The sequence below is a fragment of the Protomyctophum bolini genome, assembly GCF_963924005.1.
Source record: "Protomyctophum bolini genome assembly, chromosome: 13".
In the NCBI taxonomy this organism is placed as follows: Eukaryota; Metazoa; Chordata; class Actinopteri; order Myctophiformes; family Myctophidae; genus Protomyctophum; species Protomyctophum bolini.
The window spans coordinates 33650575-33668963 of record NC_137874.1 but is presented as its reverse complement, the minus strand read 5'-3'; the positions used below and the strand labels follow the sequence as shown (position 1 = coordinate 33668963).

General features: G+C 42.5%; 2 protein-coding genes across 8 annotated transcripts in view; both read left to right on the top strand.

The window, feature by feature from the left end:
* Positions 1–1372: 1372 nt before the first annotated feature.
* On the top strand, positions 1373–13438 carry rabgef1 (RAB guanine nucleotide exchange factor (GEF) 1). 4 transcript variants are annotated; one of them, XM_080780154.1, is made up of 11 exons: positions 1373–1441; positions 2787–2986; positions 4276–4499; positions 5609–5692; positions 6073–6093; positions 7069–7235; positions 7732–7813; positions 8410–8542; positions 9171–9262; positions 10365–10621; positions 10978–13438. In XM_080780154.1, exons 2-11 carry the CDS (start codon positions 2808–2810, stop codon positions 11401–11403), a joined length of 1665 nt encoding a protein of 554 aa, XP_080636280.1. In that variant the 5' UTR covers positions 1373–1441; positions 2787–2807; the 3' UTR covers positions 11404–13438. The 4 variants fall into 4 exon arrangements, with proteins under 4 accessions (XP_080636280.1, XP_080636282.1, XP_080636283.1 ...); XM_080780155.1 differs by having other exon boundaries at positions 1383–1441; positions 2791–2986; XM_080780156.1 differs by lacking the exon at positions 6073–6093.
* Positions 13439–15276: 1838 nt separating this feature from the next.
* The window catches only part of trim37 (tripartite motif containing 37), a 41854-nt gene continuing 38741 nt past the window's right edge, over positions 15277–18389 (top strand). For all 4 annotated transcript variants that reach the window (XR_013965159.1, XM_080780153.1, XM_080780152.1 and 1 more), the window contains exons 1-2: positions 15277–15507; positions 17827–17905. Coding sequence is in view for 3 of the 4 variants with exons in the window: in XM_080780153.1 (XP_080636279.1) it covers positions 17885–17905 (21 nt within the window). In the remaining variant the exon portion in view is untranslated. The remainder of the gene's footprint in view (positions 15508–17826; positions 17906–18389) is intronic.

Sequence of the window (18389 nt, the reverse complement as noted above, 5' to 3'; positions counted from 1 at the left end):
AGAGCTCAAGAAAGAAAAGGATCAGCATTTGACACCTGATAATTTTAGGCATTTTTTGCATTATGAATATTGCCTGAGTTTTTATTGCATAAAAGTTTTTTTTTTTGTATTTTTGAGCCATTGTTTCTTATTTGATGAGGTCTGTGCAGGACCTAGCCCCTTTCGGAACCCTCTCCATAAAGCTTTTCTGAAGTTTGGACCTTGCTTTATGTATAGGGTTCCTTATCAGTTCGTAAGCAATCAATATCTGAGAGAGAGCAGATCAGAGGCAGGGACGTGCAATCTAGCCACTCTCTGTGCAGGAGGCGGTACAATGGGAAGTCAATAACGTTTCCGTTGTCTCCTATCCGTATGTACAGCTGCGTTCTATTGATTGCTTACGAACTGATAAGGGACCCTACATAAAGCGAGGTCCAAACTTCAGAAAAGCTTTATGGAGGGTGCCGAAAGGGGCTATGCAGGGCCTACAGTAGGTATTTAACCAGGTCCCTTCAGGCGCAGGCTCGCAAAGCCTGTACTTCCGGAGGGCGTCTGCCGTCTGTGTACGTTTTACTTTTTATTTATTATTTATGTATGCTAAGAATAGGACAATAGCTACAGAGCATAAATCATATATCAACTCAAGCCATATCAGTTTGTATTGAACACAGGTCTGAACTCTGAACTTTAATCCCTGGCCGTCAGCAAGCAGTAGGCCTAGTGCCAGAAGTAGGACTTTTGATGCTACACCCCTACAGTTTGACCCGACTACGGATAAAGCGGTTGAAGATGGATGGATGGATTTACTCCTGAACTCAGTTGTGATTTAACGGTGCAGCAATGTTCTTGTTAAAACAAGTTAAATATAGGCCTAACTCAATATTCTGATGGCAATCATTGATCACAGAGATTGCAGCATAAACTATAATTTGTCAATATTATATTGCATTGACAAATTCCATTGTGTGTAAAATAAAACCACCAAATTGCTGACAAATCAATTAATCAGCATATTCTCTGTGTATCTCTCAATATCTCCATCATCATCATCATCATCATCATCATCATGATTATGATCTAGTGACAGTCCCTGTGGTCTCTCAGTGGTCTTTTGATTTTAATTTACAGCACGTTATTTATACATTAGATCTGATGCAAGAGTTGCAGAGTGCAGAACTGCAGACAGAAACGGACGGTAGCTGGAGAGAAGTCTGTAAATTCCGGGCTGTAGTAGCCTACTGTACTATTGAACGCACCTCATCGCATTCCATCGTGCGTCAAAAAGGACAGATCTACAAGCTGACCGCGACGCCTTGTGGGTCGAAGTTGACAGCTTGTAGATCTGTCCTTTTTGTTGACAGCCATGACAGGCGACGCACGCGCAGTCTGCGGCAACAGCAGCAGGACAGATCAGGCTGTTGTTTACATTCATTGTGGAAGTCGTCCTTGAAAACAAAGACAGGTGAGAATGTAACGACCTCAATAAACGACATTATAAACTAGTATTGGACGACTGTTAGACCCTGTTGTTGTTCTTTAAGCTCCCGTCAGTTAACGTTATAGATAGCACGACGTTTCAGCTATGTTGTTGTGTGGGGTTAGCATTGTGTAGCTTAGCTGGCTAAGCTATCAATGGGTCTACTGGATTTCTAGGTCGAAATAGGGTTGTATTTGTACTTTTGCGAATCCCACCACTATAACCTCAATTTAAACATTGATTTACTGTTTGATAACCCAAACCAAAACAATTCCTATATTAAATAAATCTACATGGAATTGAACACAATTGGTTTAAAAACGTAGTTAACTTCCCTAAATTGTTGAGAGGAACACATTCTGTCAGGGATAACATTTGGCAGGTCCGACCTGTTGTGAGCCTATAGATCTGCTATTATCATATTCTCATGGAGTGTTTCATTCGTCTCATTCAGATTGAGTGACAGGAGAGGGTACTATATAGGAGCACTGTTTCTATAGTGTGTGCAGTTTAATTCAACAGTTTTTAAAATATAATCTTTGCTTTAGGACTGTAAAAAGTGTGGGAGACAAATGTTGCCTTTTGAAATGGCATGTCTGGTATTGTTGTATATTGACTTGAGCCGTGACTTGTTAATGTTTTCTAGCTTCAGCCAAACTGTACCTCCCAGTCTTGTCAGTGGTAGAATTCTGATCTCAGCTGGATTTTATAGGGAAGCACCGGTGTGATATTTCTGACCGATAACCGATGTTGGTTATGGTTGATAAACGATATTTACAGATATTAACCTGTATAAAAACAAGTTAAGATGTCCTTTCTTAAAAAAGCATATATTCCAACATAAACTTTCATGTAGTATTTTTATTAAAAATAAATAATCAACTTGAAAAGCTTCCCCAGAAAACTGAATCTGCAGCTTTCAACGTTACAAAAGGCTTTTTCAGCCTCAAACATAATTATAAAATAAAATATCGGCTAAAACCCGATTTTATATTGTATTTTGATACCGACATTGCATTTTAAACTAAGTCAGGATCAGGATGCTACATCCACTAGTGGATACACTCGCGTTTTCCGAGTACTGAGGTTGTAAACACTAACTCTATTAACTAAAGACACAGTATAGTCACAAATATGAATCATTACAAAAATGCATTAACTAATAACTATGAATATATAGGTTACTTCTTTCCAAAACAAAGTCACACATGGCTTTGTGGCACATCTAGAAGGAAAATGGAAGTGGTTTCTAATCTAAATGGTACTTTTCAAAAGGAATAAGCAAACTGATGATGTGAGGAGTGTGAGCTCATGTTGTTTTCCTCACCAGGCAGGCCACCCACCCAGCACCATGAGTCAACGGACGGAGAGGCGCGGGATCCACGTGGACCAGTCGGAGCTGCTGTGTAACAAGGGCTGTGGTTACTATGGCAACGTGGCATGGCAGGGCCTGTGTTCCAAGTGCTGGAGAGAGGAGTACCAACGGTCCCGCCAGAAACAGATCCAAGAAGACCACGCCCTGGCTGAGAAGTAAGACCGGCCTTCCACGGGATGCACACGCAGATTAGACATACCGATGGACAGACATGCGGAAACAACGGTCGGACATGTGGTTGAACATTCACTGCTCCCGTGCTCGTGGTTAGGGTTATGTTAGGATTTGAGGTAGGTTAGGGTTAGGTTAGGATCTGAGGTAGGTTGTCAGGTTAGGGTTAGGTTAGGGTTTGAGGTAGGTTAGGGTTAGGTCAGGCTTTGAGGTAGGTTAGGGTTAGGTTAGGATTTGAGGTAGGTTGTCAGGTTAGGGTTAGGTCAGGGTTTGAGGTAGGTTAGGGTTAGGTTAGGGTTTGAGGTAGGTTAGGGTTAGGGTTAGGTTAGGGTTTGAGGTAGGTTGTCGGTCTAATGACAGTCGGACCAATAGTATGTCTAAACTACAGCCTGTACCCTCTTCCACACACTATGGAAGCTAAACTATCCCATTGTGTGATTAAGACTAGGGATGTGTAAAAGTGTCCAAAATGAAAATCGATTACTATAATTCAATATTAACGATTCATTGATTAATGGCACTTCTGCGCTGACTACAGAACTATATAGTTCTCAAGAATCGCCTTTGCTCACGAAAGACTGAATACATAGTTTTGCTGTTCTTTCTGGTTCTACTTAGCCATTTTTCAAGACTACTACAGTACATTCATATTCATCAGATAGTGAACATCACATCAATCACCATCACCCTTGTCTTATTATTGACATAATAAATTAAGAAAAAAGTCTTATAAATATCAAACGGAAAAATGATTTCTGTGACTTTTAAATTTCACTTTTTCCTCGTGGTTGAGATTTTCAGTTCCTTCGTCCTTTTTCTCAGTTTCTCACTTTCAGCTGGAATCTAATCAAACAATTTGTGGTTTGTCCAAAAGAGTTCCCTAAGACCTTTCTTTGTCTCGTCTGAGAAGTAGTCGCTGACCAGACTAATAACTTTCATTACATAATAAAATGCTGCTGACAGCACTTTATCTTTACTTTTTGAAAGATATTCATCACAACACTATTCGTTAATTCTTGCTATTTTTTTAATAACCTTTTAGAAACCTTTCGCCTATGATATAGTAAGCCTTGCAGAGCCATGAGGCCCATAGGGCCTCTCCTGTTTCTGTAGTGTGAGGCAGCTTGATGTACAAGTACACCCCCTGGACATGATTATTTGAGCGAATCAGCAAGTACAGTAAAACGTCCTAATCCTCCTGACAGCCCTAGCATGTGGCTGTGATGCTGTTGTATGGTGATGCTGATGGTTTGGTTGTGGTGACTGCACACAGGCTGCAGAGGGAGGAGGAGGCAGCCTACGCCAGTATCCAGGGAGCCCAGGCTCCGTCTCAGGCTCCGTCCCAGTCCCAGGCCCTGCCACCACAGGCCCAGCCCAGCCAGGCCTCTCTGGGACCCTTCTCCAAATTCGAGGAGAAGAAGACCAACGAGAAGACTCGCAAAGTGACCACTGTCAAGAAGTTCTTCAGCCCGTCGTCCCGCACAGCCCCCAAGAAAGGTACAGACAACTTTATCTTTAGACACGGGTACAAAATTACCAAGCCTGACAACCTAATTTATACACACGGGTACCAAAATACCAAGCCTGACAACTTAATTTATACACACTAAAATACCAAGCCTGACAACTTAATTTATACACACTAAAATACCAAGCCTGACAACTTAATTGTTATGCAAATGTTAGTACCAAAATGCCAAGTCAGACAATTTACTGTGTCCGCAGATCCTTAAAAGGATCCATGGCTAATAAGACTTGCATTGCTTCCCAGCAAGCCAAATGACGTCATGATGACATTATGATGGACGTCCTCTGGTGACGTACAGGACGAGGCCAGATCACAGCCCATATGGGGATGATCTTTACGTCATTTCCAGGACGTCTTCACCGGTTTAAATAATATAGCTTACTCTGGGCCAGATCTGACCAGTTATGATATGACTTAAGTTGCTAAAAATTTAAATGAAAAGCAGTCACCATAAATATTTTATTTATTTTAGAACTAGTACGTCTTTCACTCTATAGAGACCGCTCCCGTCGCAAGTTGATGTCATACAGTATATGTCCATGTGTAGTCCTGCCTGGAGAAATTATCTGCTGGTCAGTGCTCTCTGGGCATTGTCCCCAAAAAAAGTACAGGGACATCAGGGACAAGAATAAGACGAGATGTGGAGCAGTTGGTGCTGCTAACGTAGCCTAACTGATTATTTAGGAGGGTACATTCAAATCATCACTCCACCATTCATCACGCTTCACCTTTGCTTTCATTCTTCCGTAGTTCATTAACATGCATTCAATCATTGTTTTACTCTTGTCTTCCTTGTGTATGTTTTTTTTTTCATTCTTTCTTTAATGTTGCGTCTCTTCACTTTTAATGAGTTCTACACCTAACACCTGTCTGTGTAATTCATTCCAATTCCAATTGTGTCTGTGTGTGTGGCTTGACCATTGTAACCATTCATTCCCATTATTCTAACCCACCTCACCCCCGTCTCAAAACAACCTGTCTCCTACTTTGGAGATCACTTCGTCCCACATCGTGCTCTTTGGCTTTCCCTCACGTCTTTCCTCCCCTGGCCCCTCCATTCCTCCCATTTTGTTCTCAGCCCCCTCTGAGAGAGAGGAGAAGAGCCATAGAGACTGGAGAGGAATATTTACCCCCTCCTGGGAAATGGGTTCCCCCACTGAAGGTAACGGCTTAACCCTCAGAGAAAGGGAGACACTTTTGAGAAGCTCTTGTCCTCTCAAAGGTTTACTTAGCTAGGAGACTGTTGCTTCTGCAGTAACTGCAGTAGCTCATGTTTATATAGATGGTTCGGTTCAGAATGTCATTCAACTTTGCAAACGGAGCTGAATGCCATAGTAGACTGACTGCTGGTGCTTCCTATGGTTTGCAGTGGGTTTGATGTGATGCAGGCCTGCCGGCTAGTGTCCTGGCCGTGTGCATATTATGAACTATGTACAGTAGTGTGTCACTTTGTTTTGTGTGTTTAATGTTTCATTGATTTGGATGTTGCTTACTTATCGTTTACTGTCATTGTATCCCCTCACATTGTGGCTGTACTGGCAGCGCTGGTGGCCAGACTAAGAGGTGGGTGTGGGTGTGTGTGTGTGTTTGTGTGTGTGTGTGTGTGTGTGTGTGTGTGTGTTGCACTGGATGTGTTGCACTGGATGTGTCCAATTAGGCAAAAATACACCACATGATGTCCTACAGGCCTTGAGTCACACTCATTCTATAATATTTCTTCCAGTTACGTTGCTGAAAATGGAAAAGACTGTGTAGTGCATTTACAGTACATAGCAGCCATGTGTAACACCTACCTCTGACTCACTAGAGTATTAGACCCCAGATCATCAATTTGTCTCCATTGTTGTTTGTCTTTCCTCCAATATTATTAGTTTTGTGCTTTCTTAGAGATGGGCAATAGAGAGACAGTAAGTAAAGCATCGGACAGGGGGGTAGCGTGACCCTTTATCGTGGGTCTTCGACCCAGATTTGATCCAGGGATGTTGGGATGATAGATGCATTAGGTATGTACAGTCTAGGGGGGAAATATATTTTTATTGTATCCATATTGTGATACAGTATGTGACTAGATCTCATCGTCTGGGATTTCGTACTAATTTGTGTTCTGGCATACAACACTTGCCGGTAACCCAATAATAGTGAAAATAGCCGATCAGAAAGCTCACAATACGTCGTGATGCGACACAGTGTCAGCTTGTAGATCGACTGTTGTCGCAATATTGATATTGAGTTATTTGGTAAAGAAATATCATGATACTTGATTCAAATAGCCCCGCCCTACAATACAGTCCGGAGAACAAACCCCACCCATTGATTGGAAAACATCACTTAACAAAGACCATACTGTATGCATCTGTGTCATCGAACACCAACAGCTGATTGAATGCTTGGTATTCTGCTTCTCATTTGCTGCAACAGTATGAAAAGTCTCACTAATGGTTCTGCTGTGAACAGCCCATCCCAGAGGTCTCTCAATAAGGTCATAGTTAGCCAGCTGTGAAGATTGAAGCAACTAAACAAAGCATTCCTCCTCCACAGAAACCCAAGAGGGCAAGACACCGAGCCCGTCCATCAGCCGCCAGGCCAGCATGGAGACGGACCGGGTCTCCAAGGACTTTATGGACTTTTTGAAGAACCTACAGAAGCCTGGCCGGGAGATCCACAAGCAATGCCGGGTCTTCATCGAGAGCATGGCCAACAAAAAGGTCTGCCCTCATTCAAAACTGACCATTTAATCACTATTATACTTGGTTGACCGGGGTCCCACAGGGCTCTTTACTAGCTCTGCTGCTTTTTTTCTCCAACAACAGAAAATGTAATTTTTGCCCCAGACCCCAACCCAACAGATTATATCAGAGGATTGTGTGGTGCAGTGTGACGAGAAAAAGCCTGGGCTAGCCCAGCAGGAAAAGGCGGGAGTGAACCTTGTATTTCGCTAACCAATAAGAGTGCAGGGGGTTGGCGATGTCAGTGTTCTCCACTGTCTGGTGGACCATCAAAACATTACCACGGGGGTGGGGAGGTGGGCACAATAGGAAGGCGGAGTCGCTTTCCAGTACTAGTTTGATCCGCCCCAGTATGTCAGTCTGTATGTCTGTCTTGCCATGCACTTCATGGTAATAGTATAGAAAAATGACTTACGAAATGATTTACCAGTTTATGGCTCATATCATTCATCCTTGTGACCTTTTGTCTTGACAGGACCTTGGTCCAGATGAACTCTCAGAGTGTGTTCAAGACTTCTACCAGAACATGTCGGACCGCTTGATGACCCATTTTAAAGGTTAGTGTTCGGAAGACTCTCCCTTTCTGACTTGACCAGGAACTGTATCTATCACAGTGACACGATTAATTATTACTAAAGCGGATAACAAGGATACACTATCGGGTAAGGTTAGGTAACGGCGGCCATAGTTGAGAGGGTTGAGAGAATGTCTATTTAATTATCAGAAGTTGTAAGTAAGCTGGTGACCGACGGGCACAGGTCTAGTATCCTAAAAATGGCAAAAGTTCTTTCTGTATTCTGTTCCGGAAAAAAACTGAGATATATTTTTTGCTTGCTTACCTTTCTCTCGTTTTAAATAATCCATCGCGTTCTTATTTTGTACGAGAGGCAGTTGAGAAGTCAGAGAGCGCCCTAGATTAGGAGAGACGAGGCATGGCTGGTGAACGAAGAGCGAAGCGTACGGTGGCCTTAGGGTCTAACTAAAGAAATATCTCCCTGGGATGTGTGGACACGTCAGATGGACGGAACCTGTTAATGTCGGGAAGCAACACCATTGTACATACTACAGAGTATAAATTAGGCTTACCCTTTAATATGGTCCATACTGAGTTTGATAGAATAAGTCGGTAATATGGACTAATGTGATCCCTAAGGCAATTCAGAGCGCGTGGAGCGAGTCATGGACCAGGTGGAGAAATACATCATGACCCGTCTGTATAAGACTGTGTTCTGTCCAGAAACTAGCGACGACGAGAAGAAAGATCTGGCAACGCAGCACAGGATCAGGTGAGTCGCATTTTATAGAAAAACACAGTTCACCGATATTCGTTACCTGGTCATTCTTGTACTTTTATTTTTAACTATCGTTTTCAACATTGAACTATGTCAGAGGAGTTGTGTGTAAATAATAATAAAAATGTCGTCGTCGTCGTCCCGTTCTGTGTAGCCTAGAACTGGAGGTCTCTAGAACATGGGGTCATGTGATCAGTGACATAAGGACGGTGTACTTTTTGGCCTGCAGAGTACATCTTCCCTATGTCACTGATCAAGTTGACCCCAAGTTCTAGATAGGTTAGTATATATGGTTACTCAGTGTGCTGTTTCTAATCACGCTCCCAGAGATTGTGAGTCAATAATGGCTTTATGCATTACAAGCTATAATATGAATGTATAGATGATGATTTGTGCCTGTACTTTATCTAACCCATCGTGTGTGTGTGTGTGTGTGTGTGTGTGTGTGTGTGTGTGTGTGTGTGTGTGTGTGTGTGTGTGTGTGTGTGTGTGTGTGTGTGTGTGTGTGTGTGTGTGTGTGTGTGTGTGTGTGTGTGTGTGTGTGTGTGTGTGTGTGTGTGTGTGTGTGTGTGTGTGTGTGTGTGTGTGTGTGTCCGTCGCGCGTCCGTCCGTCCGTGTCCAGGGCGTTGCACTGGGTGGACATCGAGATGCTGTTTGTATCATTCGATGAGGAGCAGCCAGAGGTGTCTGACAACGTGGTCAAAGCAATAACAGGTCTGACAGCACAATGCTGGTGTTGATTGTCTTAATTGCCTCAAGGGCTCTCAAACGTGTTAGTTGTCAGGCATGCGACCCCCCCAAAATAATCATATTTGAACTGGGGACCCTCCACCCTGACAAGCACTTGGAATTGTAGGCATTACATTTAGTTGCAAGGATAAATATTGTGAAATTAGCCAAACTACAAGCTCAACCCGCTTCGCACTGTGAGGTGAGCTTGTAGATCGTCTATTTTCACAATCTTTGACAATTTTGGCCAATTTGGTATTAAAAAGTAACTTTAGCGTATTAAAAAGGGCAGGTACCCTCACAAAAAACATGCAGAAATCCTGACAATGTTGCTCATTAAGCTAATCATCTGGGGACCCCCCAAAATAATGTGGGGACCCCCAGTTTGTGAACCACTGCTGTATGTCATGTCATGTGTAGAAACGGTGTCAATGCCTCAGGACAAGGCTAACCATTAGCGTGCATACCTTTATTGGATTTGAATTTCCATAACATGGCATTGAAGCCTGGTCCATTGTTGCTCTACTCATTGTAAAAAGTCATAGTTTGGTTGCAAGATTCGTGATCACCATCCATGTCATTCCGACTTGTGACTTGAGCACTAATTAAATCAAGTGAATGCAATTAACTTTGATATATCCGAACCTTTGATATATAACCACCAGTACTGTGGGTCTTGGTAGGATAGAACTTGTAGTACTAGAGGTAAATGGTGCATTTATATAACGCCTTTATCCAAGATGCTTTACATAGATTGTGCATTACACTTACCCATTGACACACCCATTCATAGGGCGATAACAGAGGGAACCATGCAAGGCACCAACCTGCATGTACATCGGGAGCAATTAGGGGTTCAGTGTCTTGACAGGTCTTGGTAGGACAGAAAACTAGAGGTCCTGGTACCCAGGACAGAAAACTAGCAGTACTAGAGGTCCTGGTAGGACAGAAAACTAGCAGTACTAGCAGTACTAGAGGTCCTGGTAGGAGCAGCAGTCCTGGGGGTCCCAGAAGTCCAGGTGAGGTGATCAGACCACATCATTGTAGCTGCTGATGTGTGTCTGTCAACTCTTCACTTCCTCCTCAGACATCATAGAGATGGACTCCAAGAGAGTACCCCGAGATAAGCTGGCGTGCATCACGCGCTGCAGCAAGCACATCTTCACCGCCATCAAGACTACCAAGAACGAACCGGCGTCTGCCGACGACTTCCTCCCTGCTCTCATTTACATCGTGCTGAAGGCCAACCCGCCTCGTCTTCAGTCCAACATCCAGTACGTCACACGCTTCTGCAACCCCAGCCGGCTGATGACTGGCGAGGATGGATACTACTTCACCAACCTGGTCAGTGTGTGTGTGTGTGTGTGTGTGTGTGTGTGTGTGTGTGTGTGTGTGTGTGTGTGTGTGTGTGTGCACGCCTTCATGTTCTTTAAGTATTATGCTGAACTTCAATCTATGAAAAGAATGAATGAACAAGTAAATATCTATCTATAAGCTCTAGAAGCTTACAAGCTCATAAAGTGTCACAACAATTTACGGTTTATGACGTGCCTAAAATATAGGCACTCCAGGTTGAAAGTGGTTAAAAGTCAGGACATAATATTAGCTTCCGATAATTTTACTGTCAATATCGGTCGGTCTCCAGCAATAAGATCATAAGATTTGTAACGACATGTTTTGTGTGTGTCACATCAACGCAGTGCTGTGCCGTGGCCTTCATCGAAAAGCTGGACGCCCAGTCTCTCAACCTGTCCACGGAGGAGTTTGAGCGCTACATGTCGGGTCAAGCCTCCCCGCGGCGGCCCGAGTCGGGGGACGGCTGGCCGCAGACCGGTGGCGCGCCGGCGGCGGACCGCGCCGCCGTGAACCCCGTCCTGGCCGAGCTCCACCAGAACCTGGAGCTGCTGTCGGGCCTGGACCGGCGCCAGGAGAACCTGACGGAGGCCGCTCAGAGCCTGCAGAGCGACCTCCTGTCCTGGCAGGAGAGCGTGGAGCGGGAGGTGCAGGGCATCCTGGAGAAGTATCCCCTGGAGATCCGGCCGCCCGTCCCCGCGGCCATCGACGCCGACAACATGGAGAACGACCGGCTGCCGCCGCCTCTCACGCCCCAGATGTTTGCTGGGTAAACGAGTCCAACAGAGTTCACCTTTTTTTTTTTTAAAGATGTAACCACTTGAAAGTTGAAACCTTGTGTCCCTGTGCTGGGCACAAAATAATGTCCGGCCTGTTCTCAGAAAAAAATAATTAGTGTAGAGCAAAAACAAGACAAATAAGTATAGGGATTATGTGGTTAAATAGCAAGGGGGTCGATGTATTGCACTGAACCAAATATTAACAGGACCACTGCCTTTGAATGCATACTCCTGTACTAACATGTATGAAATTAACTAGTACATTGTAATAGGTTTCCTGCAGATATCCACAGCACATTCTTGTTCTATTTCTGGCCTAAATCTTGTAAGTTTCAGGTCTTTGCAGTCACTCTATGGTATTCACATATGAGGGAAAAAAAACAACCTTGTAGTCATAGAAGATTAGTTTTTGAGCTCATACTGCTGAGGGAAACCGGGTTATTTATTTTTAGCTGGACATATTGGGAAATTGCTGAATGCCAAACGATGCAGTATGAGCTCTGCAGGATGTAGTCATCTTCTGCTGGTGATTTCAGTTTGTTTCACTGACAAGGGAAATGGGTTTCCCTACCACGTTTATTTTGCCGCTGTTCAAAACCACAGGTTTGTCAAACCTGAATACACTCCGATCGCTTGGTGGTTCACCAAATGTAGCAGATCTACAAGACGTCAAGTTGGTGTAGACGGATGAAAAAAGAGCGGACCAAGTTCAGAGCCGACCACGGACAAATCTAAGCTTAACTCCAAGTATCGAGGGTTTATGACAAGTGGTTAACTTGAGGCTCATAATTTTACAGTGTGTATAGCCTTAAGAAATCAAAAGGAAAGGGAATTTATTGTCCTATACTGTTGACAGTTGACCCTGTACACCCACATGATATTTAACACTGAGTGTATTTACATGGACAATGCCGCTCCAATGCATTGGCTGTGTGTGTGTTTTTTTACTATGAACTAAGCTGGGTGCCACAGTAAACTATGGCGTAGTGGCAGCCAAGTTTGTGGACTTTTTGCGGAACGACACTTCATACATTCAGCCCCAGAACACTCCTTGTTTCTTTCATTTTGCTGAATTGTTTTATATCTTGGCTCTATTTTTAATTAGATAATTTTCTCAATATTGACGATATTTCCCACACTGAACATGATAGGTGTAGTGTACACAGTAACAGTAACTTAGTTTAAATTTTAATTAACTTCTTTTAGAGAGAGCGAGAGACCAAACAAAATTCCTGTTTTCCTGTTTAGTCTGATTCTGCATGGAGTTTTGTTAATGACAATTTGACTAAAATGAAGGGTACACATGGGAGGTTAGAGGATTACGGTATCTTCAAATTAACATTTGAAGATCGATAAATATCACTATGTGTGAAACACAGAACAATTAATAATCTATATTATAGCAGTGCATAACAAAAAAAACTTGTTTTCAACTACATGAGTAGTCTTCAAACAATATCTACGTGTTTTCAAGAATACGATACAATACGATACGATACTAAAACCTTTAATTAAAACATAATACTGGGCTGTACAAATCATTCACGACTTTAAAAGGGATACAACTTCAGAGTCACATAGTTGCTATAAGCTAATGCTAACAGGTACTCCACTAAAGACACTTTGAGCCTCAGTCCATAACTGCCTTATTAAGCAGTAGTAGATACGGTATGTATGTAAGCCTTAATCACTAATACTATTGTCTTTGTTAATTTTTAAATGAGTTTGAAAACATTTCCTTTGTTTTTTTTATTTAGTTCAGTTTTAATACAATGACTGATGGCATCAGACAGCTTAAAGTGAAGTCGTTAACCTATTCTGTGTATAATCGTTTGATTTGAATCATATTGTTATATTATTATACAGTATATCTGTAAACTAAATATTTTTTTGAGTTTTTGGGACTATACAAATCTGTATGTATTTGTCACATTATGAAACCATTATTTATAATGTATTCGGTACTAATGATACAAAATTATGTGTTGAATTGAATGCTTGTGCTATGAATAAAATGTCTTGGATCCATCTTTGTCATATTGACACCTTGTGGTGGTATGGAAACACTACAATGCATTGCTTCTAATCTACACACATGAAATTAGGCGTCTGTTTTATTTATACAGTAAACTCTACAAGTTTAATTTTAGAATGTCTTTGACTTCACATTGTGGATTTTGTTTGGACCACTGTTTATAGAGGAATCATGCAGTGTTTTCAACTCTGCTTCACTTCCATTCCCATTTTCTCTGGTGACTTGTTCCACATCCTAGGCCTCCTGTGTGTGTGTGTGTGTGTGTGTGTGTGTGTGTGTGTGTGTGTGTGTGTGTGTGTGAATCCTTAAACATTCTGGTTAAGGTCAGTATGGGATAAAAGACTGTTGCAGGGCTTTATTTTGGTTGGGGTCAATCTTTAACACTTCCTTAAGGGAAGGCTTATCATGTTAAAGGAAAGACTCAAAATGTAGCCTGCCCTACTTGTCTTGTATAGCCTTTCGCCTGGTCTGAACCAAATGTGTCCGTGACTGTTGTCTCTGTGCAAGTGATCTTCCAGCCTTTACCAAATGCACCACTCATTCTATTCTTTGTAGAATTATATTAGCCACATAAGAGGATGGATGTATTTAGGAAAGCCATTTGTGCCTCCTGTGAAAGATGGAGAGATAGTGTGCCCAGCAGCCCAGGCTTATACTGATACTAGATTGTGCTGTGTGAACTAGGACAAGAGCCTCTCTCTCTCTCTGCAGCTAGACTCAAATCTATTCAGGTTCACCATGGGACCTGAAAAAACGAAAGACATTCTTGTAGGCCAGTTCCACAGTGGTTCTATAGCGCCTTCTGAAGAGTTATTTTACTGTGCTGCTCCTCGCAGTATAGTCTAAGGCACTGGTTCTGGGGTCTGGGGACCCCACCAGCAGTCCTTGACATGGTTTCAAGGGTCCCCGGCAAAATGTGTGAATAGCATCACAATCAGTTTAACCAACCCTATTTGTATACTTTACACATAAAATAATGGCCTACAATAGGGTTAGGTGAAGAATGTTTCTCAATACAAAATGTTCTCGTATGGGGGTTCCTGTCCACTATACAGCCACATGCAAATACATTTTGGTTTCCTTGACAAGAACCACAGTCTATAGAATATGTGGTAAAATATGTCCGTTTTTTTTATTCCTTCATTTTTAAACTTTAGTCTCCACTTGTGTTGTACTTGTAGGCTACTTTCATCTCTGTCTGATCACCAAACAAAATGCATTTTTGCTCCATAAATGTCTCATGGGTCAATGTTACTGGAGATAGCCTACAAAATACATGCATAATATAAGTATAAGTATATATAAATGCTCTGGTGTCTGCTGCTAAATGCCTACATTGTAAATTCGTAATTCAATGTGTGATCTTATCCAAATAATCACTCAAAATTAGATAACATGTGATCCTATCATCCTGGGCACACAAAATAAAATAAGATATTCACTCAATTTGCATTATAGTTGTAAGAACGTATGTGCTGTAAGGATCAGTAGGCCATCAGTTCACATCGCATGTGTCATTGCTTTGTATTACATTTTTCCTAAATCAAATAAAAATGTTTTGACAGTCAATGGCACGTTAATAAACACGCACACGCGCGCGCGTGCACACACACGCACACACGCCACACACACACACACACACACACACACACGCACGCACGCACGCACGCACGCACACACACACACACACGCACGCACACACACACACACACACACACACACACACACACACACACATGCTTTTATTGTGGAGGACAACGCGGTAAAAGCCGGAAGTATTGTGACTACTTTAATCATCTTGTTGTGACAGACTAGACTCAGTCAGACAGTGATGTTGCTGACCTGATATCAAAGCCAAATGCGTTGCCTGAACAGTCAGTCAGTGTGAAGTAGTGAAGGAAAACGACTACGGCTAAAGTGTTGTTGGTATTATGTGGACATGATGCAGCGTTACTGCTGATCTGCCGGCCAGGTAGGTGCCATCCAGGAAGCTTGACGGACAACAACACAGAAAGGAAGACGAGGGAGGGAAGGAGAGAGCAACCCGAGTCCTCCTGAGAAAGGTAACCTAGCTACCTGCTGGCTAAACGGCTGTCACACCGCGAACAGCGACCTATCGAATTATGTGACTCGCTGCCTCTAGCCTCGAGTGCCCCACATGCTTTAATTTGCATTCGCCTCAAAGATAATTTCATATATATCTTATGGCCGTTGATTAATGTTATTTCTAAATAATGCTGTGACACACACACAATTATATACCGGTAGTTAATGTCAAAACCCCATTTTGAGCCATGATTGTACTTGACCCAGCTAGCTAGCCAGGAACATGGCGTAATTCGATAGGTCGCCCATTCTGATGTAACAAGTGGGCTAGCTCGCCTTCGTGCTAATGGTTATTTTAATGCGATACATGGACACATTTCTACAATGTTTTCCTTTGTGTTGTTCAGCTAAACCCACAGTGCTTTCGCTCCACGAAAATGTAAACAACGTGAGTTTAAAATGTGGAGTTGCTGTAGCAAATGGTTGCAGACAGACAGTAAGCTGTCACTATGCGTCGGATGCTGCAGTCTCTCTGCAGGGCTCATGGTGATGTTTGTAGTAGCTAACCATATAACCAGGTTATCTGCAGGGCCCAGTGATGTTTGCAGGTAACCAGGAATCCCATTTTCAGGTCCCATGCACATCTGCTCTGCAGCAGGGATCAAGAGCACTGTACAACAGCAAATGTAGTTTAGCACAGTTTTTATTTGATTGTGTATGTAATATAGAGTAGACCATACAGTTGTTTGTAGCTTATACATGCATGCAGGGCCTCGGTTTCTGTATGATAACATCATTACAAATTTGATTTGATTTTGGCATCATGGTGGTGCAGTGCAAATGCAGGAGAGGTAATGCAGCTCCCTAAAGTCCATGCACCACGACAACAGTACAGTGGTGCTATACAGTAATGGTATATAAAAACCATGCACCATGCACCAGCTGTAGAGTGGTACTGTACAGTGTACGTACGCAATACAAAAACATTCATGCACCTCAGTACAGATAGGCTGTCTAAATTGCAATACATTATCAGGCTTTGAAGCTAAATGTAATGGGAATTTTAAATTGGGTTCAAGAAGTTATGTATGTAAAAATTCAACCCATGTCATGATTAGATACAATTCTAGTATTGAGATATGGCTTGATCGTGTAAGACATCATCATGTAAAGACAAAAAAAAGTAATCTAAATAAAATGGTCACACTAATGTGTATAAGACACACAGCATGATTAGCATTGTAGAATAATGTTGGCCATCACCCCCCTGCATGGAGGAATGTAAACAGTTGTTGAACTCTTTGTTGACATTTGGTGCAACCAAGGAAACAAGCGGTGGCAACAACATTGGGGCTTTGCGAATGACTTTGGCCAAACACTTACTCAATTAATTGTAAAACTGACCATTGCCTATTATTTCTATTTAGCAATAAAGACGTGGGGCTGCGCTGCAGGGCAATAACCAGGACCTGCTGTGTTCTCACTCTCAGCCACCTCCCTCCCCAGACTGTCTGGAAATCCCAGTAGCATTACCATTATGTTTCACGGTTAATGCCTTTATTAAATTAATAAATGTTGATCAAATGCAAATTTCTCGTTGTCATTAAGGCTAGGCGTACCGGTATGTAAACATATTACCCCCCGCCCAGATGTGCGTCATTGCCCTCCCACATTATGTCAAACATGGCTACCCACGGGTGCTGCGGTGATGGCATGCTACACTATCTACGTGATGAATAAATTATGTCATTGCCTGCGGTCATACAGTTTACAAATTACACTGGGCATTTAGCAGACGCTCTTATCCAGAGTGACATGAACCCTAGTCAACAAAACGACTGGCGGTCAAATTAATAAGAGTGCAAAGAAAACAATTGGCCTAAGTACTAAAGTAACTAGGATACTACTGTATGTAACCCAACATCCGTTTAAACATCTTCTAAATAACATTCTTATAGCATGTGTGGTTGAGCAAACGTATCTACATGTCTAATTAACATATGAACATTGACAACATAACTTGTATAAAGATTTGTTTTTGGCTTTTCTGCCTTTTCTTTTTATAGTATCAAGTGAAGATAGACAGGAAAGAGGGAAAGAGAGAACACGCTGTCAGGCCAAACAAAGATTATATGTGGCCAGCGGGCGCCCGCCAATATAACTTGTATACTATCATGCATACTGTATGCAGGCTATTGGTTACAATATACAGCGTTACAGTCGGTCAGTCACCTTTGTCACATTAGCGCGTGAAGTCACAGGAGCATTACACAGAATTTCATAGTGTGTTCGTCGACTGTAACATCTCATCGTATCATAATTATCATTCTTTCCAGGCTCTTGTTTGAGACTGCCTTTGATTTCTCCTCCATCAAGAGAACCAAAGTGTCGGAGATGGATGAACAAAGTGTTGAGGTACAGTGTCATACTTTATGTGGTGTCTTATTATAATGGATATTTGCCATGTCTTTAGTTTAAATCATGTAGAATTGATGGGATCCCTTAGGTTCTCCATAAGTAGACATTTTAAAACGATGGGCAGCTTCTCTCTTTTTGTGGAGAAGATCGGTAAATAAAGCCTAAAATTATCAATTTCTTCTTTCGGAATTCTATTTCCTACATTCATGTTAAATAGTCAACATGGCACCTTTTTATCCCAAAGCACGTTACAATGTGCCTTGACATTCACCCACACACCAACAGCACAGAGGCCACCACGCTCATTGGCAGCAGTTAGGGTTTGGTGTCTTGCTAAAGGACACTTCAACACTTAAGCCAGGACAGAGGTGCTGGGGATTGAACCCGGGAACCTTCCCGTGCCCAAACCACTGCTCTACCTCCACAGCCATTGCTGCCAGACAGAATACCTTCCTGACCTGTTCCTTCATTATTCCTCATG

Excerpts from the sequence above, each read along its gene's own strand:
- rabgef1 (XM_080780154.1), top strand. The coding sequence starts at position 2,808 with ATGAGTCAACGGACGGAGAGGCGCGGGATCCACGTGGACCAGTCGGAG. Across the intron at positions 6,094-7,068 it reads GCTGGTGGCCAGACTAAGAG|AAACCCAAGAGGGCAAGACA; the intron begins GTGGGTGTGGGT and ends CCTCCTCCACAG. Across the intron at positions 7,814-8,409 it reads CTTGATGACCCATTTTAAAG|GCAATTCAGAGCGCGTGGAG; the intron begins GTTAGTGTTCGG and ends GTGATCCCTAAG.